The following is a 27,380-nucleotide window of genomic DNA, read 5'->3' as shown; positions in this document are numbered from 1 at the left end:
TGAAGAAACTAAACACTTGGCTCCCAAAGAGATGCTCCTGAATTCAAACTGAAAGCATGATCTAGAGCCTGGCGACATCACAATCTTTATAGCACTTCTTCTTTACCAAAGAAGAGTTTAGATTATACGGATTCTAAGCTGGAAATTCCTTTGCTACTAAGGAAACTTCCTTGAGAAATCATCTTCCTGATTCTATGTCCCAGACGACAGCACATCAGAAGATGAATGACCAAAAGAAATATCGAAGTCAGAAAGCTGCACACCATTCAGGCAAAATCTGGCTGGAGAGGAAGGCTGTTCACATGATTAGTGAGCTTCCCCAGCTAGCCTGTAGGTGGGTGTGTTTAACAGGAGGAAGAAATGGGAACCCGCCTGTCAGCCAGCCTTTAGAGCTAATTAGCTCAGCATACAACAAAGATAAGTGAGCCTGGGAGGAGGGCCCCCTGAGGGGTCTTTAGATTCTGGGAAATGTCTGATTGGCAGATGTTAAAAGAGATTCTTTGGTAATCCTGCGCATCAATGAGCTGCACAAATTCAGACCAGGACTGCAAGAATCCAGGCATGAGGACACTGTGCGGCAGGCTCGCACAGGCAGACCCAAGATGGACAGAACCTTGGAATCCCTGAGACACATCATTGCCCAAGTCTTGCCTCACAGAGACCCGGCTCTAGTCTTCAAAGACTGTAAGTACTGCAGGGGAAAAAGTTTTTTTTTTACTTTTTCAGAAAATAGTCCTAAATGTCTAGTCACATCTTATTTAAGTATGTTTTCTCCTAAATCTCTGTAGTCGTGTGCTGTGGTCTAAGTGGTATTTAACTTGTTCCTGACTTCAGTCAGGAGAATGATTTCATTTCACCTACGGGTATCAGTCGCTGGGTTATTTTTTTCAGTGATACATCTTACTAACCATTTAGAAGTCTGTCCTAAAGTCTAAGACTCGCCTCAGACTTGATGAACTTTTCCAGATGCTCTTTAAAATAAATCAAGGCTGATTGGTACTAGGATTAAAACAAAAAATAACTTGAAGATGATAATAAGATATATCCCCTTTTAAACCTGTTTAGTCCTCCATGCCATGTATTAGTTATGTTAAAAATGTACTGTTTGAAATGTTTTGTTGCAAACAAAAGTTAACAATATATCACCACTGAGCTCTTAAATTTTGATAACAAATGATAACATTTTAGTTAAAAGGCTAATAAAATGTCTTCCCACCTCTACAACAAAACGTCACCCCCCCCCCACACACACACACACACACAAACTAAACAACTATGCATGGCAGAGTTATTTCAAAATCTTTTTTTAATGATTATGAAAAATAATTCAATCAAGATTTCCAATTCTGGCAATACTATTAAACCATTTGTCATGTAACTTTGTTTCTGGAACCAATTTGATTTCCTGCTGCTGCAAGACAGACTATCTTCGCCTTGTATCTTATCTACAGTGGGGTTCATATTACAAAGGGCTTCTGAAACAGAACTTTGCTATGGAGCTGCCCAAAAGGTAAAATGCATATGGAATTTTTTTTTTTTTAACTTCAATAAGTTACAGCTTTCTTCTTTGGGAATCTCATATGTTTGTCTCCATCAAAACATCAATGGTTTGGATTTTTGCTTTCTGATTGCTGAATAATGTTCGTTTCCAGATGTCCTTTTAGTTTATATTTCTCATATGTGTGATGAAGAAATGTTAGGCAATTTTATTCTATAAAATTTTCTTCCTAGAAATTAAATTGTAACCAATTTGCCCTCTAAGGCATAAAGTGAAAAATCTGCTCTTTTTTTTTCTTTCTTCCTTTCTCTCTTGTTCTCTTGGTTTATTATTTTCTTGCTTTCTTTTAAATACTATCTTCAAGCATGTGTCAATAGCTGTGTTAGAACTAACAAAAATCTCTCCCCACCCCCTCCCGTCTAGCCTGGAATCTATTCAGGTTTGGCATGTTTTTTTAAGTGAAGAGGCAAGGAAAGACTGCACATCTCCTACAGTAGCACTGAATTCACTAGTAAAGGGTAAAAGGGCTCTCGACCTAAGACTTTGGATAAATTGTAGAGGACCAGGGATCTTGTGCTGAGGGTTTGGATAGTGGAAACAGTAAAAAGGAATAGAGGTAAAATGTTTCACTGAGTTCATTGTGAATTTAAGAAATTTCATCTGAAATTATGTGAACCACTTTCTAAATCCTGGCAGCTGTTTACGGTTTACCAGAGAAAATAAGATAGAAAAGGGTTGAAATAAAGCATACATTGTGTCCTGTCATCTAGGCCTTTGTGGAAACTCTTTTATGCAGCAAAGAAAAGAAGTGTCACACATTTCATTTATTAACACAGAACTTAAATTTAATCAGAGAGCATTGCCTGCTTACCCTAGAATGGACTGCCATTCTGCGACTGCTTGCACGGCTTAATAGGCGTGAATTTTAACTACTGAGCCTCTCCCTTCAGGTGTTTCTAATCTGAAAAATGACTAAATGAAAGTAAGCCAAATGGCAGATTTCTGTGCCAGGGATTTTTACATTATCGAAACATCCAACCACTCACCCTCTTCATGGAATAAATGGGAACAGGTTCATTTACTTGCTGAGGCGGACTTCACAAGGGCCTATGCCGTGCCTTGGCAACCTACCATGCATATGCCAGGGTTTAGCACATGGACTCATTTCCTTTGGCACACCCATAAGTTGCTGCCACCTCACTCCTGCTTTACACGGCCTGTAAAAAGTCACCATCAACCTTGAATAGCAGGTTCTAAGCAGCCTTCTCTCCTCTAGTCACTCCTGGCTCCTTTTCACCCATCCCAGGCCAGCCTCTTTTTGCCAGAAGGAAAGAACTGAGCACTTCAGCACATCACTGCCAATTCCTTAAGAAAAAATGCTACCTTGTTTTCCTACAAGATGAAAAGCCAGTTCAATGATGTTTGAAACCATGCACAGTTGAACAAAGAGCACAGAAAAATAATAACATTCTAAAAGTGTTTGTCTAAATTTCTCTTCTGTAAATTCAAAGGTAGTTTTTTCTCTTTTTATTTTTCTGAAACGTAAAATACAAGAGAGATTAATTTGTTGCCCTCACTTGGCTTTCAATTTGTATAAAACCAAACAACAGTAAACTGAATAAACTGAATTTTCTCTTCAAATCGGTCAGGAAAAGTACCCAGAGAGTTTTCTGGTCTGAGACCAATGCACATGGGGATAGTTATATTCATTTAAGGAAATAAAATATGAATGCTTTTCTCAGCCAAGGAGGTCCTCCACGTGGTATTTTGTATTGCATTAAATCTCTAGTTTGTTTTAGACAAGGTGTTCATCTGACAAAAGTTGTAATTTCTTTATTTTCTTTCCTGAAAGGAAATGAATTTTCTGACATTTTCCCCCTTTTCTCTATTTCGAGTTTCAAATGAAAAATAATGGAAAGAAATTTTAAATGAGGTGGGCACTGGTTTGTACTTTGTTCATCTAACCTGACTGCTCTCTACTGCCTGAATGTCTTCACTTTGTAACAGGTATCTCCAGGAGTCTGCACCGCCCAACAGAATCTCTTTGCAGAGGAATTAAGACATATCTCCATGTTTCCTTCCATTCTTGGCTTTGTGCAACATCCAATTTCTTTCCTTGTGTCATGCATCACAACCAAAGATGAGCTATCCTGAAAGCAGCCTTTGTCAGCTTTCTTGAGAGTTTGTGTGTAAGCTTACTGTCTGTTGGCCATAGTTTAACAGATTCTCACATGCTTGCCCAAAGTAAGTCACCGTGCCCTGATTTCAAGAAGTCTTCACATTCAGATCCTATCCTGTTAACTCGTCAAATTGCAAGAGCATCATAAGCTTATCTGCCATCTTTGGGATCTTTCTTCATGCATCATTAGTAATGCTAGAATGTCAAGCCCTCATCCCATGATTAAGACACTAAGCTAAGAACGTTTTTTCTTCACAGCATGTCAACAATGTAGGTACTGTCGTGATTTATAGTGAGAGAACTGAAGTTTCTGGAGCTTAAAGGTGACCTGCTGGAGACCACACCTAATGAAATGATAGAGCCAGGATTCAAATCCTATCTTCCAACTTCTCACCTTTAGCCGATACAAGACATTGCGTCTCAGAAGAGTTATATTGCCACGTCATTTGTGCTGTCATGACAGTGTCTGTTAGGAAAACAGAGGTGGGACTGAAATGGACCTTTCTGGGTGTTTGGAGAGAGTCCATTAAATAAGCTTATCTGAGTGGCAGTGTAACAGGAGAGTGAGAGGGGAAGGGAATTTTTGAGGAGAGAGAACAGTTTGCCGAAAGGCAGATCGGGCAATACAAGAACAGCGCATCAGGGAAGGTGGAGGCAAGGCTGAAAAGGCAGGTGGAATCACACCCAAGTGCAGGCAACAGGGAGCTGTTGGAGTTAACAGTGATCCTAGATTAGTTCTGAAAGCATGGGGCCTTATGTTGTGTTGCGGAAAAGATTGTATTGACATCTGTTGAAGGTACACTTCCTGATATTAAGTTGGGGAGAATGGCAGCTTTTTTACAGCAAGAATCCTTTTACCCGTTCAGGCAAGATAACAAGAGGTGTAAATGTAAACATGCCTATAGGGAGAAACCACTTCCACTAAATAAAGCTGAAATTACGACAAACTTTCTCAGATAGTTAAAAACGATCTTAGTTGTCACTGAAGCCCTGAGAGTGTGCTGGTTTGTAGCACTGATTTATAAAGTAATGTGTTAGATTTCACGAATGTTTCCCAAAATTTCGCAATGAAAACAAATTAGGTGGAACGTTTACTAAACATTGAACAATGAGAAGAAAAATTTCTCACATATTTGAAGTTTGTTAACTCTTCCATTTGAGGAGACACTTTTCTGTATGAAAGCTTATATTTATCCAAGTTAGGGGAACACTTCAAAAAGTACATTTTTACCCTTTGGAAAAATTGGACCAGACTATAGACCTATTAAAAATATCTTAGTAATCGTGATTCTGGCTGTATAGAATTCAAGAGAGGAAAAATCCTCAAGAGTCAAATATTTTCCCCACCCCATGCTTTTTAGCATAGTTATCTGAAATCTGTAAACTTGATGATGCATTTATGGTTTCTTCATTTCACGTAAAGGATGGAGTAGGAAGTGAGAGATGAAGGCACTTGTGCAGTAAAATCCCTTCATGTATTGCATGGCATTCCACCACAGAAAGTGTGCTGGAAAGAGCATGGTGAAAACACAAAAAACAAAAACCTCTACTTCTTGCTAGCTCATTTTGGATTAATGACTACATCTTAATTACAATAATTTGAACTCTGATAATTTTAGCATCTAAACTGTGGATGCCTGTTCTACTGAAGAAAACTATTCAAATGCTAGTTTTACTTTGTTGTAGGATACAACTATTTTTATTTTGACTTATTTCAAGAGAAAAATGCAGATTTCAGTTCAGCTATCTGTGGCATAAGCCCTGTCCTCCTCCTTTTTTCAATAAAGATACATTTGGCAGAGTTTAAATACTAACAGTCTCAGTGCAGAGGAAAATTTTTCAAAATGGAAAAAAAGGAAGAGGCTTCTTGATCACTTAATGGCAACATCTATCTTAATACATTTATTTCTTAATATATAAATAAGATTTAATAAATCAAAAAGAATATTGACTGACACCCATCCTGTGATCAAGTCTGGTGCCTCTTCATGGTCTGCTGTCTCATCTCACCATAGGCTTTTTTTTTTAACAGTTAAGATTTGTTAGCCTGAGCTCAACTTTAACAACTTCTGAAACTCATGTGTTAAGTTACAGCCCATAATAGGATACAGCTGCACAAGGGTGAGTTTCTAAGTTATGATTTTTCTGTTTAAATGATACGGTTTTACTGATTATGTGCTACAGATTGATTTAAGAAATGTAAGACAACTTTAGAAGCCTTTCATAAAAGAATCTTCTTTATTGAATACATTTCATATTGACATTTTAACCCCAAAGGCTCTTATTGCTTTTCTTCCATGTTCAAATGCTCATATCAGTTTAATCTGTCAAGGTAGCTTTTAAAACTCCTGTTTTAAAAGAAAAAGGGGGAAAAAAGAATCCTCCTGAAAGTTTAAGAATGACAAAATAGGCAATTATTACACTCCCTGTAGTTTTCTACACTCTCTCTCTGGTGTCCTTGGAATCCTGTTTGCATTATGGTTTCGCTTTTTTTTCCCCTTCCTCTGCGATGATAATCGGTTGATCCCTATTTTGATCCCATCCCATGACACAGCTGTGGGAACCCAACATTTAGTCACCACTCCTTTGGCACTTACGGGCTGTCGAGCGTAGTTTACATTTTTCTCACAGGCTCTGCCCCATGAGTTATAGTTTGGCTGGCATGTTTTTTCCACATCTCAGTTGCAAGTCCCAGGAGGGCAAAGCCATACCTTGCACTTCTATGTAGCCGCCAGAGGAATCCCTCACAGGGCCAGGCACCTAGCAGGCACAGCAGACTTTTCCGGTTGCTGACTCACTGGTTTTCTCCCTCACAAAAGGGAGGAAGATGAGATAAATGGTACTGGGGCTCACTAAGCCATCATCTCGTGACACCTTAATCACAGCCTAACTGCGCACAGGTTTCAGCTGACAGCTCCATGAAACAGAAGGGAGCATCTTCAGAAGAAGAAGAACAGGTTCTGAAAATAAACACAGCCACCTCAGGCAACTTCCCCAGAGCGCTGCCTCAGGTTGACCTTGGTATTGTGACGTCCCTCAGTCATGTCCAACCCTTTGTGACCCCGTGGACTGTAGCCCACCAGGGTCTTCTTTCCATGAGATTCTCCAGGCAACAGTACTGGAGTGGGTTGCCATGTCCTTCTCCAGCAGATCTTCCCAACCCAGGAATAGAACCCAGGTCTCCTGCATTACAGGCAGATTCTTTACCAGCTGAGCTACCCGGGAGGCCCCTGGCTTTGGTAGAGCAGCCCAAATTATCTCATATAACACACCAGTACAGTGACTCAGATCGCCAGTTCTTATTTTCATTCTCTCTGTCTACCCTCAACTCTGAATCGCCAAGGGCTGTGTACATCAAGCTCTTCAGGGCTGACCTCTGTCTGTGCCTTGTACAAAAACCCAGTTAAATAGCTGTGGCAGGGTCATGGATAGCTTTCTTATAATGACTATACCGGGGGAAAGTACGTGACATACCTAAAGCCACGTTTGCACAAATTTGACCGTTTTAACCAAACAGAACTGGTCGGCAAAGCAACTGTGTTTGCTTTGTTTTTTTTGGTTTTTATTTTTTATTTTCTTGGATCTTTGGTTGTTACCTGAAGTCAACAGTCCTACAAAGTCTTTTTTTTTTAATTGGCATATAATTGCTTTACAATGTTGTGTTAGGTTCTGCTATACAATGAAGTGAATCAGCTATGTGTATACATATATCCCCACCCACCCCATCCCACCTATCTAGGTCAGCACAGCGCACCGAGGTGAGCTCCACATGCTATATTGCAGATTCCCGCTAGCTATCGGTTTTACACGTGGTCATCTATTTATGTCAAGCCTGATCTACCAATTCATCCCTCCCTTGCCTTCTCCTGCTGTATCCACATGTCTGTTCTCTACATCTGTGTCTCTATTCCTGCCCTGGAACTTGTTTCTCTGTTCTATTTTTCTAGATCCCACATACATGCGTTAATATAGGACATACATGCGTTAATATAGGATATTTGTTTTTCTCTTTGACTTACAGTGCAAATGCAGTGCTCAGCGGTACATGGGAAAGATATATACTTCCTAATTGCTTAAATAGATTACATCAGGTTTTTAGTCTATGTAGCTTTTGTGATTGGATGACATCATCTGAAGCATAATATACGTGAAAAACCACACTTGGGAGCTCAGGTGCTGCCATTTAATGGTGGAATATTTAATAACCTTTTATTTCATCTTTGTGATTCCATCTTGTTCCTTGATGTTCTCTCCCTTCTGCCTTCTTAAAAAGTTACCTTGTACGTCCAAAGATATTAAAAAAAAAAAAAAAAAGTTTTATTTAACACAAGGAGCCCAGCGTGGAGCTCTGTGGTTACCTAGAGGATTGGATAGGAGGCAGGAGGGAGGCTCAGAAGGGAGGGGAGATAGATAGATAGATAGGTAGATAGATAGATAGATAGATAGATAATTATGAGTGATTCATGTTGTATGTCAGAAACCAACACAACATTGTAAAGCAGTCATCCTCCAATAAAAAAAGTGTTATTTAAATTTCTCCCCCAAATGATTTATAGCTCAATTTTAAATTCTAAAGGTGAAAGTTAAAACAAAAAGAATGATGTAATTTTTTTTTTTTTTTATATATTGGAGAGTCTTCCAAGAGGTTAATTTTGTAAAACATCCCAAAGAACTTAATTCCCTCAGAAAAAGTGTTGAAGATGGAGAACAGGGACCAGATCAGAAGAAAAGAAAAAGGAAACAAAAGAAGAAATACGATCAGCTTCCCAACTGCTGCAGGAGCTAGGCACTGACTCTGGAGAATAACTAAAAGAAAGCTAGTAACGCTGGGAACAAAGCAAGACTCTTGTGCTGTCTCATCTCTGTGTGTGGCTGTGGCTACCTTTGAGAGAGTGTCTACAGAAAAGAAGTGGCCCGAGTTTCCTGCATGTCGTACACGACTCATAAGCGGTGTCAGCAAGATTCCATTAGCCTGATCAAAACTTGTCAGAGCCTGAGAATGGTTATAAATGTTTAGACAGCTGGCTCTGTCGGTCACTGTCCTGGTGTTTGCCAAGCCAAGCACAAGACCTAAAGGAACCCAATTTTGCATGAATGGCAAATTGGCAAGATGCCTTGAGCTTGCTCCTTAAATTATTTGGGAGTCCTTTTCCTGCTTCTCAATAAAACTAGGGGATCACATTTACAAAAACAAGGTATATGTGATTGAATTGCTAGAATAGAAAATGCTATTAATTTTATTTAAAAATATCACCTGCTAAGAGTAATTTATAGTTGAAGATTATATTAAAATATTACATACCATAAATCCATCTGTTTGGAGACAGAGAATCAATCTGAAACTATGTTCCTCATCTTGAAAGCCTCTAACTGGTTTATCCTAAAATGGTAACCTTTCCAATTTGTCTTAGTTTTTTGGCAAAGGAAATTTTTAACCAGCTAGAATTTTTTCTCATGTAAGGTATGAAGAAATAGGTTCTTTATTTCTGATAGATTTATGACATACTTTTAAGATCCCTTATTGCTGACAAATGACTATCTTTCCAGTCAGGACTTACCTCATATTAGGTAATTGAACTGGGCAATGAACTATAATGTTTCTACTTTCTTGAAGCATAAGAGTTATTAATTAATTTAAAATAAGAGTTAGTTCCTTTCTGTAGTTTCTTCCTAAGAGCAGGTCTGTTACCATTAGCATTCATTAGAAAGTGAAAAAATGGACAAACATCCGTGTTTCCAGATTTTGAGACATGTAGTATTTCTTCCCTTTATTTTCTGGCTATCATGAAGCTTTGACTTTACCAGTGAATGATATTAAAAGTTTTCTCATTTCCATCTCTGAATTCTTCACATATCTTAGACACAAATTAAATAGCACAACCTGTACAATTAGAGAATTTTAAGACAGGAGAGTATTTTCAGAATGTTTAATGATATGGTTTCCAATCGAGGAACAGTCAGTTTCAAAGATGCAATGTGCAAGCATATAATCATGGCCTTTCCTTTCTTCCTTCACCTTCTGCAACCACAAATAATAGCTAACCCTCTAGTGCTTACTATGCGTGAAACTCTGTTCTCAGCATTTTCCATTTTGAGCTTTACAGCAACCCTGTAAATACTGCCTTTTACAGATGGAACAGAGGCGCTCGGTAGGTATCTCTGCACAGGAGAGACCGGATTCAGACCCAGGCATTCTGGCTCCAGAGGCCATGCTTTTAACTGCCTAAATAAACTGCCTACCTATTGATAAAACGGGGAGAGACATGATTCAGTACACATTTCATTCTGTTTGAAGCAAAACCTCTGCTTGAGGACTCTCCTGGAACAAACGCTATACTCCATGGCACATTTACATGCTCTGAATCTCAGAATTCCCATGGGAAAACATAGGTCACGTGTCCCTGTTGGCATCTCCATCGTGCCCAATGTATGGAAACGACAAGATCTACGTTTTCAGGATAAAGCCCTCTGAAAGGCTTCATGCTCCTTCCTTCCAGGTTGCCAAAGGAGCACTCTGCTTGCTCCATCTCCTACCCACTCCTCATGGATTTTTCTGCTCAAGCTCCTACCGGAGGAACGTTTTTCCTGGGCTCACCCAGATGCATGAGAGCGACCGCACGTTCTCTCTCTGTGTTTGCGCCCTTGTTTTTCATGAATGGAGCCTCTTCAGACAGCACAGCACCTCAAAGGCAAAGGACAAGGAAATCTGTGCCCCTGCCTCTCTCACCCACTTGCCCGGGGCACCAGAACAGTAGCATTAATTTCCAATTATTAAAAGAAGCGAAGTCCGCTCGGCCTGTTGCTTGTCGAGTTGTACCCCCTTCCCCATGGCATACTTTCCTATCACTCCACACACAATTCCTCCAGTGAGGCATTACTATTTTTCTTACTCTTTTTGTCAGATGCCACTCTCACTTTTTTGGGAGCATAATTTCTACCCCCTTCCCCATCCTGGTCTAAATCTCATTTTTCTGAGGAGATTCAGCTTAGGCTCTCCTCCTCTGCGTAATTTTTTCTGTCCTTTTCAGTCCACACTTATCTACTTTTCCCCTTAAATGTACTTAGTTAATTGTGCCATAAATTTTAGAGCTCTAATATTACCTTAAAATCATTTCTGTTATACAATGTAGCAGTCTAATATTTTGTTAACAAATTATGAATTCATTATTTCTGCAGTAAATCTTTATGTGGCAAAGGCCTATTTTAACTTTTTTTTTTTGACTCTATGCCATCAAGGTCAGGGTCTCCAGATAGACCAGGGACTCATTGCAGGTTAATTGTGGTGTTCTGTTCCACCGATCCCAGAGACTACTTTCAAATCCTTTTCAACACTATGCTCCAGGCAGTCAACAGAAATGGAGAACTGACACTTTAAGACAAAAGTATTTAGATCGCTGTTTAGGATAGCCATAAGGTCTAGTTATCATGAAAGTAAAGCGCTAGCTGGCAAGCCACTAGCAATCACCCTCCCCAGGCTTCATCTTCCTGCACCTACTCAACCATGTCCAGCTGAGACGCGGCTACCACCAACACACCCATGCCGCGTGGGCACCATGATGGTTCATGTAAGAAATCTCCTATTCTAGAAGGAAGTCTTGATCTCTCCATGAATCATCGTACTTTCACCTCTCCTCTGTATGTTCATTCAGTTGCACAGTTCAGATATGTAGTATTTTTTAGAGTCCAAATGAATTCAGCAACTGCTTCTAGGTGAACAGGCCTGTGCTAGATACCAAGGAGGATACAGAGAAGAATGAACCAGACTTCCTGTCCTCTGGAATCACAATCTGCTGTGAGGTGAATAACATACAATTCTTCTCTATAAGATGAATTGTTATCCCAAGGCATTTCATTCCTCTGGCCAGAAGTAAGCCCAGCCAAGTCTGACTTGATAAATTTAGCCAGGAGCACCACATCCATTTTATTAGCATGGTTTATAGAAGATTAAGTGCTAAGACACAGGGCCACTGATGGAATAAGAGCGCAGGAAAGGCCATTCATGTGGGCTGGAATCAGGCAGTAAGGCATGATGGAGGAGGTGGCATTGCCTCTGAAATGTGAGAGTAAATTGGATGACTAGAAAGGAGAGGCAGAAACAACCCTTGGGGCAGGAAGGAGGACTTGAACCAAAGCACGGGGAAAAAAAAAAACCATGCAGTATGTGTTCAAGGGCAAGTAAAGTCACTGCCTTTGCTGAAGCTAATTGAGGTTTTCTGCTAGAAAGGGTCAAAGGTTGGATGGTTAAGGTGTTCCACATTGTTGGATGTCTTCATTGGTCAACTGTCTTCTGTGAAGTTTTAATGCTGAATTTTATAATCAGAAAGAAAGCTGGAGGAAGGTGGAAACCTCACTTACGAAAGACTTGCTCGGAGATCTTGTCACTCCTCTGGAAACTCTCATGTTCAAATTTCAAAACACTGAGAAAGAAAGTACCCACAATACTGCCTATAAACTGCATAGCAAATTGTCTTCTTATTGATACAAAAGTATTCAAAACCACCGAAGAGGTTTGTTTTAGTTAGTTTGGGCTGCTGGAACAAAATACCATAGACTGGGTGGCTTAAGCAATGGAAATGTATTAGTATTTCTCACAGTTCCAAGATCAAGTTGCTGGCAGAGCCAGCATTTTGGTGAGAGCCCTCTTCCTGGCTTGGAAACGTCTGCCTTCTTGCTGTGTCTTCACAAGGCTAAGAGGAGAAGCTGCGGTACCTCTTTCTGCTCTTATAAAGACACCAGTCCCATCGTGGGGCTCTAACCCACATCATTTCAGTTCACTTCAGTCACTCAGTCGTGTCTGACTCTTTGCAACCCCATTGACTGCAGCATGCCAGGCCTCCCTGTCCATCACCAACACCCAGAGTTTACTCAAACTCATGTCCATTGAGTCAGTGATGCCATCCAACCATCTCATCCTCTGTCGTCCCCTTCTTCTCTCACCTTCAATCATTCCCAGCATCAGGGTCTTTTCCAATGAGTCAGCTCTTTACATCAGGTGGCCAAAGTATTGGCATTTCAGCTTCAACATCAGTCCTTCCAATGAACATTCATGACTGATTTTCTTTAGGATGGACTGGTTGGATCCCCTTGCAGTCCAAGAGACTCTCAAGAGTCTTCTCCAACACCAAAGTTCAAAAGCATCAATTCCTTGGTGCTCAGCTTTCTTTAGAGTCCAACTCTCACATCCATACATGACTACTGGAAAAACCATAGCCTTGACTAGACAGACCTTTGTTAGCAAAGCAATGTCTCTACTTTTTAATATGCTGTCTAGGTTGGTCATAACTTTTTTTTTTAGCTCACTTTTTATTTTTATTTATTTATTTATTTATTTATTTATTTATTTTGTTTTTTCATTTATTTTTATTAGTTGGAGACTAATTACTTCACAACATTGCAGTGGGTTTTGTCATACATTGACATGAATCAGCCATGGAGTTACATGTATTCCCCATCCCGATCCCCCCTCCCACCTCCCTCTCCACCCGATTCCTCTGGGTCTTCCCAGTGCATCAGGCCCGAGCACTTGTCTCATGCATCCCACCTGGGCTGATGATCTGTTTCACTATAGATAATATTCATGCTGTTCTCTCGAAACATCCCACCCTCGCCTTCTCCCACAGAGTCCAAAAGTCTTGCTTTCAAGGAGCAAGCGTCTTTTAATTTCATGGCTGCAGTCACCATCTACAGTGATTTTGGAGCCCCCCAAAATAAAGTCTGTGACTGTTTCCACTGTTTCTCCATTTATTTGCCTTGAAGATCTTTGCAACCCCTTGGACAATATAGTCCATGGAATTCTCCAGGCCAGAATATTGGAGTGGGTAGCCTTTCCCTTCTCCAGCAGATCTTCCCAACCCAGGAATCGAACCGGGGTCTCCTGCATTACAGGCGTATTCTTTACCAACTGAGCTATTAGTTTACATCTAACCTTCATAATCTCATCTAAACCTGACTATCTCCCTGAGTCCCCACCTTCTAATACCACCATACTGCAAGTTAGGGCTTCAGCATATGGATGTGTGAGAGACACAAATATTTAGTCCAGGACAGGGTCTATTACATGTGTCTGAGAAAACAATGTGGAGCAATGGAGTGGATTAAGAAGTCTGATGTGCAAAGTCAATTCAGAGGTTAATTTGTTTTTCTTTTTTTTAAACTCTCAGATGTTACAATCTGATAAAAGTCATGAAAAGGAACTGGATTTCAAGCTATCATTCCTAGGATCTCCCCAACAATTCTCTTTCCTTCCACTTCCTCTCATAACCCCAGCCTCAGCCATTTGATATTCTATTTCTGTATAGTAATTTTTCCAGTTAAACACAGTCGCCTTGACAGAGGCAAGACCTGTGGATGGCCTATGATTGTTAACCCTGAAGTTGGAGGGCCACTCAACTTGTCCTGACTCCAGCATCAGCCAGGTTGTTACCCATCTGATTTCTCTGGATCTCCAGCTCAGGATTCACTGCCTCTCTCCTGTCTGGTGTCTAGACTCCCCGTGAATGATTAATGTTATCTTTTCCTGGCTTATGAATAAAAGCCCTTTTCCTTTAGTGTCCATTCAAACAATGGAGAGACTCTTCAAAAAGAATTTCACCAAACTTTGAGAGAAATAATGCATAGCCCCAAAATATGTGCTCCAGACTATAGCTCCCTGACCCTCAGGGAGAAGGCACACTCAGGCAGAGAGACTTGACCTTGACTTGCGTTCATACCCCTCTTCCCAGGAAACCGGTCCCAAGGCCTTCCTCAGTCTTTCGCCATTTGCTCTTGTTCCTCTTGTGGCCTCTTCTTTAGTCATTTTTCCTTGAAAGGAGGGACTGGAATGTGAGACTTCATCCCAGCCCCCTCTGAAGCCCATGACTGTTGGGTGTTTACAGTGTTGCTTTTAGCCAGAGCAGAGTATTGGCTGAAGGTTGATCAGGACACCTGTTCGCATGACACGGACTGCCACTCACAGTGACAATTCCAAGCTGGAAATGTATCATATCATGTGTATGGAAATATACAAATATTAACCCTTTGCTTTGTTTGACTGCCAAAGACAAGCATTAGAAAAATGGTCCATAGAAAATGGTCGGTGAAGCAATTCTTCTGCAGGGTCCCCTATACCTTGCCTAGCAGGAGCTTCACAAAAGCGGCATATCTTGCATAACTTTAATGGCATCAGCTACTCAACCAACATTTATTATGCTTCTAAAATCCTTCTAATAGATGTTAGGCATGCATGAAAACAACTTAAATTCCATTATAATTAGGAGTGGCTCAGTATGAGCAGAGAGCTAGACTATATATCCAGACCAAACTAAGTTAAAAATTCCAAGGCTGAGTTAATAACTGTGTGACTGGACTGTACCCTGAGCATCTTTGAACTTCTTATCTCTAAGTTGTGGGTGATAATGCCTATTTCTAGAAGGTGTTGTAAGAATTAAATGAGAAAATGCCTGATACCTGGCATATAACAGGCATGTGGTAAGGGAGACGAGAAGAGCAACTTCTTCCTCCCCTACCCAGAGCTTCTCCAGCTTTAATGTGCATCAGATTGCCTGAGAATCTTGTTAAAAATGTAGACTCTGGTTTAGTAGGCCTAGGGTGGGGCCTGAGACCTTGCGTTTCTAACACGTCCCCAAGTGATATCCATGCTATCTCTCAGAGAACTGCAGTTTCCACGGGAAGGGTTTAGAGATTATTTTGGGTCTGTTTTCATTTTTAAGAAGCTATTGCTGGAAGTAGGTCTTTAAAAAAAAAAAAATGAGTAGGTAGGTGCCCGCCAGGAAGATGACAGGGAATGGAAAGGCATTCAAGAGGGCTTGCTAGTAGCATAAAAAGCATGATAGAGAGGGGGGCCTGGGATTTGATTTGAGGAGAGAACTTTGGAATGAGAAAGAGGATCAAGACATAGGGCCTTCTATGACTTGACAAGGAGTTATTTGCTCTGCAGGTAATGAGGGACTCATGGAAGGATTTTAAGATGGGAGTGATGTAATCAACCATAACATTCAGAAAGACTACCTGGAAACAGCTGAGGATGGGTTAGATGGGAGAGTGACTGGAGTCAGGAGGGTACTGTGGTATATATGGTGAGATGTGAACCCATGAAGCAATGGCTATATTAACTGAGAGGAAGCGGTGCCTATCAGTGACATCGGGATGTGGAAGTGACAGAACTCTAGCACTTATTAGGTCTGGAAAGAGGAAATTAAGTTGAAAGTTCCTGTCAGTTATCTGATTTGTATGACTGGATAGATGATAATATCACTTTTTAAGTAGTTTATGGAAAAGAAAATGGGTTGAGTTTGGGGAATATGTTGAATTTAGAAAAGAAAGAAAGTGAAGTCGCTCAGTCATGTCTGACTCTTTGCGACCCCATGGACTGTAGCCTGCCAGGCTCCTCCATCCATGGGATTTTCCAGGCAGGAGTGCTGGAGTGGGGTGCCTCTTCCTTCTCCATGGGATCTTCCTGACCCAGGGATTGAACCCAGGTGTCCCGCATTGTAGGCAGACGCTTTACTGTCTGAACCACCAGGGAAGTCCAAGCAACAAACAAATGGAAATACCTATTAACAAAGCTGGAGTCACAGGAGAGAGTAACCATTAGCATATATTATGGTAGATGGGTTAATGGAAATCTGTTCTGTCATTTAAGAACAATAGAGTGAAGCAAGAAAAGACGAGGACAAGACTCTCAAGCAAAACACCGCGAGGGGTGAGCAGAGGAAAAGAGACCCTAAAAATTACTCAGAAGAAATGATAGAAACAGGGAGAATACAGTCAGAAAAGGTTAGGGATATGAGAGTTTCTAGAAGAAATTTATCAGCTGTGTCAAATGCAGTTAGAGGTCAAATAAATGTGGACTGAAAGTTAGAATCAGTGATATTTGCCAGAGTCTTTTCAGTAGCTTAATATAGCAGAACGCCAGATTGCGGTGGGTTAAAAATGAACGGAAGATAAAGAAGCAGAGAGAGCAATACAGAATATTCTTTCCAGCAGCTTGGGCTATATTGAGAATATTTTAATAACTAGTAGCCAAAAGTTGTCCCAAGGTCGAGTACTTCTTTTGATTGATTATTCATTTATTGTTGTCTTGCCCACACGTATGGCTGCTGAGAAGCAGTGAGTAGAAGAAACATTTAAAAACAGAAGGTCAAGAGAATGACTAATAGGACAAAGCCCAGAAGAAGCGACACAAGTTCACGTGAGACTGATGGAAATAAGGTGGAGCTGAGCACATGCACAGATGGGTCCCTAGATGTAAGGAGGGATACTGCATGCTTGGTGACCTCAGTTTATAATATGAAAGGCAGGATCACTGGCTGGGCTCTGAAGGTGCAGCTGCAGCTGGAGTCTAAACTGTGCCATGAGGCCTTTCCTCAAATTGGGGTGGTTTTCTTCAGCATACTTGACCCTTTGCCAGCGTTTTCTTTGACGCTGTCCATGAACTTTGTTAATACTTCAAAAAAATAAAGAAGTGTATGTTTCATAAATAAAGCATCTTCAGATATGCTGATCTTGGAAATTCCAAACAAGCTGGCCCTCTTCCCTCTGCACTCCATTCATCTGGTTTTCCAGCCGACAAGAGGAGATAGAGATAGAAAGATGAGTTGTGTGTGTCCATGTACATATGTTGCACTCTTCAGAGGTGATGACATACATAAGACCATCAAAGAAATCCTTCAAAGTTGCAGAATAAAAGATCCGAAAACTGCTACTTTTATTCCTACATAAATTTTACTTAGTATGTACTTTGAACTCTTATCCACACAGCTTTACATGCCAAAATTCTTGTGTTCATTTTACCTAGATAAGTATGAGTCTTCATCTTCCTACTCCAGGTGTTGGCTGAACATCATTCAGCAATGAACTAACTTAAAATAGCAGCCTAATGGCCCTTGCTGACTATCAGAGCAACAGATCACTGGTTTCGGTTTTTGGCTTCAAGACATCACTGCTGAATTCTGGAGGTCACCTACAGGTAGAAAGACAGATCAGTTGGCTCAAAAAATACTTGTTTTCCTGGACATGGGAGGAAATGGAAGATAGGGAGCAAAAATACAATTTAGGAAATAAAAGTTCTATTCTGAGTGACGTCAACTGGTAGAAAATATCACTTCAAATATTTTTGAATGAATGAAAAATGTCTGTAATTACCAAGCTCACCTTGACCAATCAGCATACATTTTATTGGTTAATTCAATTATCCCCCTTGACAGTTTTATATTTCCCGGTTTATTTCCCAAAACACATCTTAAATACTAAAAATTGCAGTCCTTAAATATATACAGACATCCTATTCCTTAGGCATCTCGATAATTTTCCTGAACTATGCCCTGTAAAGCTGGAAGCTGATCAGTGACCTAAGAATGATGTGAAAGAGCCAAATGCTCTATTCAACAGCTTAGAAGGTGGTTGTGAAATATTTTTGCCTCCAGGTCAAACTGTGACTCTCCTGATTTCCTGCAAAATAGCAAAGCCCTGCATTTTGAAGCACATATATTCAGAAATATATCAGGAGGATGTCAAAAGGCCCAGACACCGTACTATACAAAGAATGTCTGAAAGAAAAAAGGTATTTAATCTGGAACTTGAGAAACCTGAGAGCTTTCTACGTTAGTATGCTTTCATATACAAGTGAGAGACACCTATTCAAAATGGCTTAAGGAAAAAGCATTTGTGTTGGTTCAGGAGCTCAAACTATGACATGAGAACTAGTCTTTCTTTCCCTGTCTCTTGGTTCTGCCCTTCTCTATGTTGGCTTTCTTTTCAGCCGTTGTTTCCCCCTTGCCTAGGCAGCACCACACTTCTCTCCTATACCCCCAACAATCTAGTGGAAAAGGAGAATCCAGTCTTCCACCCTTCCCAACAAAGATTCTTGACCCTAAGTGACCTGACTTTGATTGTAATATCCATCCTTCAGCCCTAGAGAAGACATGATTAAAATAAAGGTGGTTCTTTAAAGAAAGCTTTTATGCTATTCCTACAAAGAGGAAAAGCAAATGCCAGGTAGGCAAAAACAACATATTTCCTATGCCACCTTCAAGTACATAGTGGGTTTTCTTGTGAAGATGGGGATTAACTTCTCTGAGGTCAGAGCCCCAGAAATGAGAAATAGCCCACTTGCATGAACCTTATAGGAATGCAGATTACAGCTCACTCCCTAAAAGGACCTTTTTATAGTTAAAACTATTAGCATTTGAGATGGTCCACCTTAAGATGTGCCAAGTACCAGGTCCTTCCACATGTTCAGAATCAGGCCAGATGAGCAGCTGTCAGCGGAGCTTTGCAAGGAATTCCTGCATCAAGCAGACTTTCGCCTGCATGACCTATAGGGTCTCCGTTGCCGCTACAATTCTATTATCCTTGTTAATTTCCACAATTCAATTTGCAATAGAGGATAAACAAACCAACCTAATTTGATCTGGAACTTCTGCAGGCTATCACAGGTCATTTAATCCAAAACACATGGCTATAGCCATTACTATGTTTTCTGAAGTCATCTAACAGACGTGGTCCTTAACAAGGTTTCTATGTTATTAGTTTCACTTACAGTTTCCCCCCTACCCCCCAGCCTCTTGCTTATTACACAATTACCCTCATTCTCCTTTAGATTAGGGTGGAGAGGAGCATGAAAAAGTTTTCTTTGCTTTTCTCCTCTTAAATCTTATAATAGGTGAGTTCCAATGAAAGTTTCATTGCTTGTATTTTTACCCTTGAATTTAGCTTTTCCTTTGCAGGTCTATGGATCTGTGAGAAATGGGATTCATGGATAATCATAGCTCTAGACAGAATTTTTAAGGAGAATTCTCAAAGAAGGAAGAGATTTTTAAATTTGATATAAAAAATTAAATTGTAATTTTAACATGCTGCAATGTCATTAAAATTATGGTGCCAAACCCCTTCAGCCATGTTCAAGAAAAATTAAACACATTTGTGTTAAATAGTATTTGCCTCTTTCACAACTGAAAGCATCCCACCAGAGCATACACATACTCTGTTTTCCTTACACTGGAAATGACATGTTACACGATCCAACCTACAAATAAAATATTGTTTTTGCCAAGGTATGTCCATCCTTAACTACTGATTATTTTTCTTGTCTTTTTCAGTGAATGTTGTGTCGATGTTACAGGAATTTTGGGAAAGCAAGCAGCAGCAGAAGGCTGCATTCCCGAGTGAAGGTGTGGTGGTCTATGAGTCGCTGCCATCTCCTGGACCACCCTACGTGAGTTATGTGACCCTCCCAGGGGGAAGCTGTTTTGGAAATTTTCAGGTAAGAAACCATAAATCGATCAGTGAAAGCTGATTGAGGTAAAATAGCATAAGCCTTTTTACTTATAAAATGGTAACATCATAAGTTTTCTTGGTTGTAATAAAAAAAAGTTGTGCCATATTCCATTACATAAGAGAAGAATTGGTCAGAGGTTCTGGTTTTTAAATTGAGTACTTTTTAATTAGGAGGCTATCCCCTGATATTGCTTTGTGGAAAATGAATTTTATAACATTTTATTTGCCTGATAGCTGCTGCCTTTTCCATCAAACATTTTGGAATAAACCTTAAAGAACAAAGGAACTTGGGCAAAGTCTTTCCATCAGGCCTTTCCATCAGCAGAAAGTCTTCATGTTCGTGAAATTTGTAATCAAATGGTAATCAATCTACTACACACCATAGCATGAACCTACAGCAAAGGTTGAGAGTCACAGGGCTGGGGTCAAGCACCTGTGCTAATCCCAAGTTCTGCTCTGAATACCTGTGGACCTTGGGGAAATGTTTATCAATTTCCCTGATTTTGAGATAGGGACTAATACCCATGGGGTTGGTTGGGAGTCAAATGAGATATACATGCAATGTGTTTATCTCATTATAGAAGTATTCCAGGTATTGTTCTGATCATTAGTACAAAGATTCTTCCAGTTTGCTAATTCTTTATTATGTTTATGAAAGGGGTATAAATGATGATGCATTTCTAGTTGTACCCCTAGATTATTTGTACAAACAATCAGCATCTTATTATCCAGTGTGTGCAACAAATACTCATTGAGTGACTAGGAAATATCAAGCACTGGGCCAAGTAATGAGGATATGTGGTCCATACTTTGAGGAAAGAAATGTACAAAAAATTAGGGTGAAACAGATCACCAGCTCAGGTTGGGTTCATGAGACAAGTGCTCGGGCTTGGTGCACTGGGAAGACCCAGAGGGATCGGGTAGAGAGGGAGGTGGGAGGGGGGACTGGGATGGGGAATACATGTAAATCCATGGCTAATTCATATCAATGTATAACAAAAACTACTGTAATGATGTAAAGTAATTAGCCTCCAACTAATAAAAATTAAAAAAATAAATAAATAAATAAATAAATTAAAAAAAAAACAAAGACACACACACAAAAAAAAAGAAATGTACAAAAAAAGTTATAGTAATTACATCACTATATTCAAGGGTCAATGAAGGCATAAAGGTAAGAACTTCTCAGTTTACCAGTCACCTTTGTAAAAAGCCCTTTGGTGCAGTAAACTTTCTTAACTTTCAACAGCTGGCAAAAATGCCTCAATTATAGTTTATGGACAATGTGAAACTCAGAAGAACTCGACTTCCCCTCTTAGCTTTGACAACTAAAAAGTTTAGAGGCAAGATTTCAGTATATCTCTTTGTAGTATAAAGTATAAAATTTTGTATCATGTAATTTTTAGGACTAATCTCATACTTGATATTATTTATATTTCTACCTTTACTCTCCCTTTGAACTTGGTGTGCCTCATTCATTTTATTTCATCCTGTTACCATGTATCTGTTTTATATTACTTCAAATCCTTTGTAGAGTGAAGGGAAGATGTGGTTTAATAGACCCACAACCCTATGTCTGCCTAGGGAAAGTCAAAAAAGAATTCACAGGAAGCAATCTGAAACGGAGGTGTGCAATTGAGGGTGTCTTTGCCAATTGGTGAAGGCAGGATGACATTCTCAGCCTAGTGAACAGAGTGTTCACAGGCATGGAACGAGAGAGCTACAAGCGTTTTCAGAATGTGAGGAGCCTAAGTGTGTCTGTGGCAGGCAAGTGGTAGGAGAAGATGGTTAGGCTCTCACATCAAGCTGTGTCTTCATGCTTTGCAATGAAGAACAGGTTTTATTCTACATAAAATCAAAACCCTTGAAAGATTCTGAGCAGGTGCAAGATATATTCAAGCGTGTTTCAGAAGACTTACTCTGACAGCAGCATGGGGTAATTTTAAAGACTGCTTTCAAAACTTCGGACGCTGCCAGCCAGTGGGGTCTTGCCCCCTTCTGCCCTGAGCTGCAGATTTTTACCTCTGACTAGTGAAAGTGAATTGCCTGATGAGGATGATTTGAAAGTGGTCTAGAAGCTTTAGAACAGAACTTGATGTAACCCTAGACACTTAGGCATGAATGAGGGACAGGGAAGGGGAAAGAAAGGCAGCAACTGAGGAGAGGATTCTCTGATCCTTGTGAGTCTGCAGGTCCACCACTGAGCATTCAAGGTGAAGGCTGCCCACTCATACAGAGCTTGCATCAGACTTCCATTCAGGGGAGGCCTCCGAAGAAAACAGACCTACTCAGCCACAGAGCAATGTCTTGCCAGCTGCTTAAATGAACCTGGGTTTTATTTTTTTGTCCATGAATGTCAAAGGACTAAAGATCACCAAACATTTGAAGAAAAGCAAAAGAAAAAAGGCAAACAAATAAAAGAACAGAAACAATTCAAACAGCAGAGTACCTAAAAGAGTGTTACAAAAAGTATCTTCAGAAAATTATGAAAAGATAAGTATCCCTAAAATAGCTGTGAAAAAAGAAGCAAGCAGGAAACAGGAAATTTTAAATGTGATTGCCAGATTAGAATAATAAAAAAAAAGTGAGTAAGCAGATGAGTAGACACAGATCACAGCCAAACTGATAAAGGATAACAAAGTGAAAACTAAATAACAAAGTAAATTTTCTGGAACTTAGAGCAAAAAGACAAAGACATGGAAAATAGATAAGACAGGAAACATGGGACTAATCCTGGAGGTAAACATTAATCTAATAAGAGTTCTAGAAAGAGACAAAGGAAATAAGGGGACAAAATAAATACTAAGAAATAAATACAAAGAGAATTCGTATTAATACAAATAAATACAAAGAAAATTTCTTTGAGTTAAAGAAGCACAGATTTTCATATTGAAATGGCCCACCATATTCCAAGCAAGTTCATAAAAGAAGTTACACAGCTCTGTGACTGCATGAGACTTAGCCACAGCATTCTGTTCATGGATCAAAGGACTTTGGTCATTGAGTTCACTGTTTGGGGGCATTTTGTTTTGTTTTAAGGTAGACTGGATTTATATGCAGGATACCTTTGGGGGATCTGATATGAAATAGGGCCAAAACTGGCAAACCTGGTCAACAAAATCAAAAACTATATCTTTGAAAAGATAAATAAGAAAGACATATGTGAGTGTGACCTACTTATGAAGTGCTATCGCCACCTTCTTTTCATGTCTTAACCCTGCCTATCTTCCCAGACTTCACTCAGATACCATGTTCTCCATGAATTTTCCCTGAATCTTCCTGTTAGAAGTCTCTACCTCCTCTGATTTTCCAAAGCAGTTATCCTTGTTGCTCTTCTAGTATTTAATGTTTTCTACCTTATGCTACTTATAGGGCTTCCCTGTAGGCTCAGCAGTAGAGAATCTACCGACAATGCAAGAGATTGAGTTCGATCCCTGGGTCGGAAAGATCCCCTGGAGAAGGAAATGGCAACCCACTCCAGCGTTCTTGCCTGGAAAATCCCATGGGCCGAAGGGCCTGGTGGGCTACAATCTATAGGTTCACAAAGGAGTGTAACATGACTTAGTGACCAAGCAGCAACAACAGCTACTTATGTGCATGCTCTGTCTCTGTAAGAAAACATTAAGTGCCTCAGGGACAGAGTCTCTATCCTTCTATCTCTATAAGGTCAACTACTGTGTTTTGCATTTAGTAAGTGCCTAATAAATGTTGTTGAAAGGGAAAAAAGTGATAGCTGCTCAGTCGTGTCCAACTCTTGGCAACCTCATGGACTGTAGCCCAACCAGGCTCCTCTGTCCACGGGATTCTCCAGACAAGAACACTGGAGTGGGTAGCCATTCCCTTCTCCATGGTGTCTTCTCAACCCGGGAATCAAACTCAGGTCTCCTGCATTGCAGGCAGATTCTTTACCATCTGAACCACCAGGGAAGTTGAATGAACAGCTAAATGATGAATAACAAATCCAAAAAAATCAATGACGTTTATATTTGTCCTTTTTTTAGAATATTATCACTATTGACTGACATACAAAACAGTATATACTATTATACACAACATAATACATCAACTAAGGTATTTCACCTAACTCTGCAAGATGGTGGGCTAGGAAGGAAAAATCAGTAACATTAAAATCAGCTGATATTGTTGTGTTCCTGTCTGTGATTAGTTTGTAAAGTGGGTTAATTTCAACTTATTGATTTAAAAAAAAAAACAAAAAACTTCTAATTCTCTCTGAATTTCATTTATGCAAAGTAACTTTTCCTCCACCCACAATCTCACATAACCAAGATTTGGCCATACTCACACCCAGGGGTGTGTTATGTTTGTTCATATGTAATAACTACATTTATTATAATGTACTTAGAATATAATACATTTGACAGATCTGTGAGTGGATCTAGAGGATGTAAGTCTAAGAAATTTTAATGCTTTGTTTTTGTATTTGCTGCCTTGAGAGCGATGAATTTCCCAATCATCCCATAAATTTCTATCCCAAATGGTAAGACTTTCCATATGTAGTAAATTTACCATCTTCCTTGTGGTCTCTGAAAAATAGGAAACAAAATTTTAAAAACTGAACTCTTCAGCAAGGTGGCCTCTTGGTGATTTCTCTGATCACTTCAGGGTTTCCTTTTCCTTATGTTTAAACCATCATATTTTAAGGCTCTCAGGAGGATTGTTAACATCCTTGCTTTAAAAGATCCAGAATTTCCTGAATCAAATATGTTTTGAAAATGTGCTTGGGTGATTGGCTGCCAAATCTTAACCCATTTGGCCCCCAAAAATGTGATTTGAGAAAGGAAAACCAGGAAGGAAAAAAGAGAAAAAGAAAATTTCTCCAAAAGCAATGTCCTTACACTTTTCTTGGTTTGTTCAGAAACCATCTTAAATGCTATTTTCACTGCATAACATTTCATCATATTTTTGCCAGCAGTTGGTCTGTGAGAGCCTAAACGCTCATTCCTGCAATGCCTCTCACGTAATCAAATGTCACCCTTGTGCATTGCAAATCATTTCACAATGGATTATTAACGCCAAGACCATGTGCTGGGACATGGAGAAATCATTATGCCAGCAGTAGCCTTCTTACTGAGCCATGGACGTCACCTCCAATGGTGCCAAGTAATTGAAAATACTTGAAGTGGAGTATGGGACTGGATTGCAGGATTAATCCTTCTGGTTCATGAAAGCTCTAAGAGATTATGCCCATTCATTCTTTAGAAAAGCGGTATTCAGACTGAGCTTAGTCTTCTGATTAATCAAAGGAAAGCAGTCAAAAGGCTCTGGTGGACACAAACCACTGGTTTTATGCAAAGAAACCTCCCACTGAAGTAAATGGGAGGCTTGTGTCCAGGAAGACTAATTGAAGAATTTTCAGTTAGTTTTGATGCCACAACCCCCCAAAAAACAGAGAGCCAGAGGGAGATAAATCAACCATAAATCTGCCTTTTAACCATGCCTTCATAAACTACTTTGCTATAGAAAAAGAGAAGTGAAAATATGACTTGTTTTTTAATTTCTAAACAATAAATAAAACGATCTATTGTTACTAAACTATTTTTCTTTTAGAAAGTTATACTGAAACACATTAGTGATTATTGTCTTTTATAAAAGAAACTCTCTTCTAATACTGCAGGCATTAAGTACGAATTCATGCATTTTGGATGTATTCTCTCCATGCCATTTTTGTCTAGGCTGTTAATCCTTCCCTAGCCACATATCATGACCATGAAAACTTGCAATAATTTCCATTTTTTACAATAAGAGCAACACAAGAGCCATCAGCTCAACGTCTGGCTCCCCTCTTGATGAACTCAGAAGGAAAGCCACTCATTGTTTCAGCAGCTGTTTTTGTTTCCAAATCTGAAAGGGGGAACTTAATTGAGTATTTTCTCTTATTTTATATTTGATTAAAAGTTTTGTGATTCAAGGTTTTGTTTTCAAGCCAGTGACATAGTCTTCCCTATAGTCTGCTAGAATGATTTGGGTTATAGAATTTTATTCTTATTTGGAATAAAAAGTAAAAATTCTTTTGAGTATAATACTACACCATGTGATTATTTATGTGTATGAGTTTTGATTGTATAAAAAAATGTATCCCCTGGCTAAAACACTGATGTGATAGTGTAATTTATTTGAAGTTTAGAATGCTAATTCACTGTGGTACCATACTTTTTTTTCACCTGTTTTGTGGTACTTGGGTTTTTTGTATCATGCCAAGCACCACATAAAATTGAGACATTTAATTTTTCCATTAAAAAATCTGTTGATGGATTTTTTTTTCTTTTCTTTTCATTTTCAACCAGTATTTGGCATTCTGTAACAAGGTCACACACAGTTGGGAGAAGTAAGTGGGAAAACAGAGCAGATGAACTTCTTCCAAAGCACTGTCTCTGAGAGGCCTTCCATTTTTATGCCAGTTGGTTTCCACACCAAAGCCTTTGCCTGGAAAGACTGCTTTTCTACAGCCAGTCATGTGGAAAAACTGCCTTCCCAAGGTACATACTACCCAGAAGAAGGATAGGTGTGTTTCATTTGTTTCAGTTATTTTTAGGCCTATAGTATCTCTAGTCCACACTCGTCCCCAAAAGTATATATGATGAAATTAAGGCTCAAAAAGAGTAAATGGAGCACCTAAAAGCACTGTTGTACATTATCAGGGCTAGGATTCAAGTCCTCCCCTGACTCTGGAACATGTGCCAGAGTCCCTGCCACCACCCATAAAGAAGGCTGAGCACCAGAAAGCTGATACTTCCAAACTGCGATGCTAGAGAAGACTCGTGAGTCTCTTGGACAGGAAGGAGATCCAACCAGTCAATCCCTAAAGGAAATCAACCCTGAATATTCATTGGAAGGACTGATGCTGAAGCTTCAATACTTTGGCCACGTGATGCGAAGAGCTGACTCATTGGAAAAAAAAAAAAAAACCCTGATGCTGGGAAAGATTGAGGGCAGAGGAGAAGAAGGCAACAGAGAATGAGATGGTTGGGTGACATCAGTGACTGAACAAGCATGAGTTTGAGCAAACTCTGGGAGACAGTGAAGAACAGGAAGCCTGGCATGCTGCAGTCCATGGGGTCACAAAGAGTTGGACATGACAGCAACTGAACATTTTTAAGGCAATAAACGCACTTTACTATCAAATATAGAACATGTTTTAGACTTTCATAGGTTGCATGATCCTTCTTTTTGTTTTAAAGTATTAAATCACAATGAACTAAGTTTATAAAATTAAGTTTTTCCCAAGAGAGAAGGGCTAGGAGAAAATTTGATTAATTCATAGTCATGGCTAAATGGAATTGTAATGTTCTCTTTTTACTGATTATTAAATAAGGCCTAGCCTTAACATTCCATGCTCCAAAGAAAGATTTAGTTCCTGCCATAAAATTGAGACTACTGCCTTGCACTAATGCTGTTTTAATGTCAACT

At 39.6% G+C, this 27,380-nt stretch overlaps 1 protein-coding gene and 1 long non-coding RNA gene across 2 annotated transcripts in view; one reads left to right on the top strand and one right to left on the bottom strand.

The window, feature by feature from the left end:
* The first annotated feature begins 328 nt into the window (after window positions 1-328).
* Window positions 329-27,380, top strand: part of LIX1 (limb and CNS expressed 1) — a 52,548-nt gene continuing 25,496 nt past the window's right edge. The window contains exons 1-2 of the mRNA XM_020875466.2: window positions 329-684; window positions 19,775-19,938. Of these exons, the coding sequence (XP_020731125.1) occupies window positions 603-684; window positions 19,775-19,938 (246 nt within the window). The 5' untranslated portion in view covers window positions 329-602. The remainder of the gene's footprint in view (window positions 685-19,774; window positions 19,939-27,380) is intronic.
* Window positions 5,897-6,662, bottom strand: LOC110126025 (uncharacterized). Its single transcript, XR_011485069.1, has 2 exons — window positions 6,389-6,662; window positions 5,897-6,025 (listed from the first exon to the last, which is right to left on the bottom strand). It is a non-coding gene; the product is annotated as an uncharacterized lncRNA (long non-coding RNA).

This window comes from Odocoileus virginianus, chromosome 3, assembly GCF_023699985.2.
Source record: "Odocoileus virginianus isolate 20LAN1187 ecotype Illinois chromosome 3, Ovbor_1.2, whole genome shotgun sequence".
In the NCBI taxonomy this organism is placed as follows: domain Eukaryota; kingdom Metazoa; phylum Chordata; class Mammalia; order Artiodactyla; family Cervidae; genus Odocoileus; species Odocoileus virginianus.
This window is presented reverse-complemented; position numbering and strand designations above follow the sequence as displayed.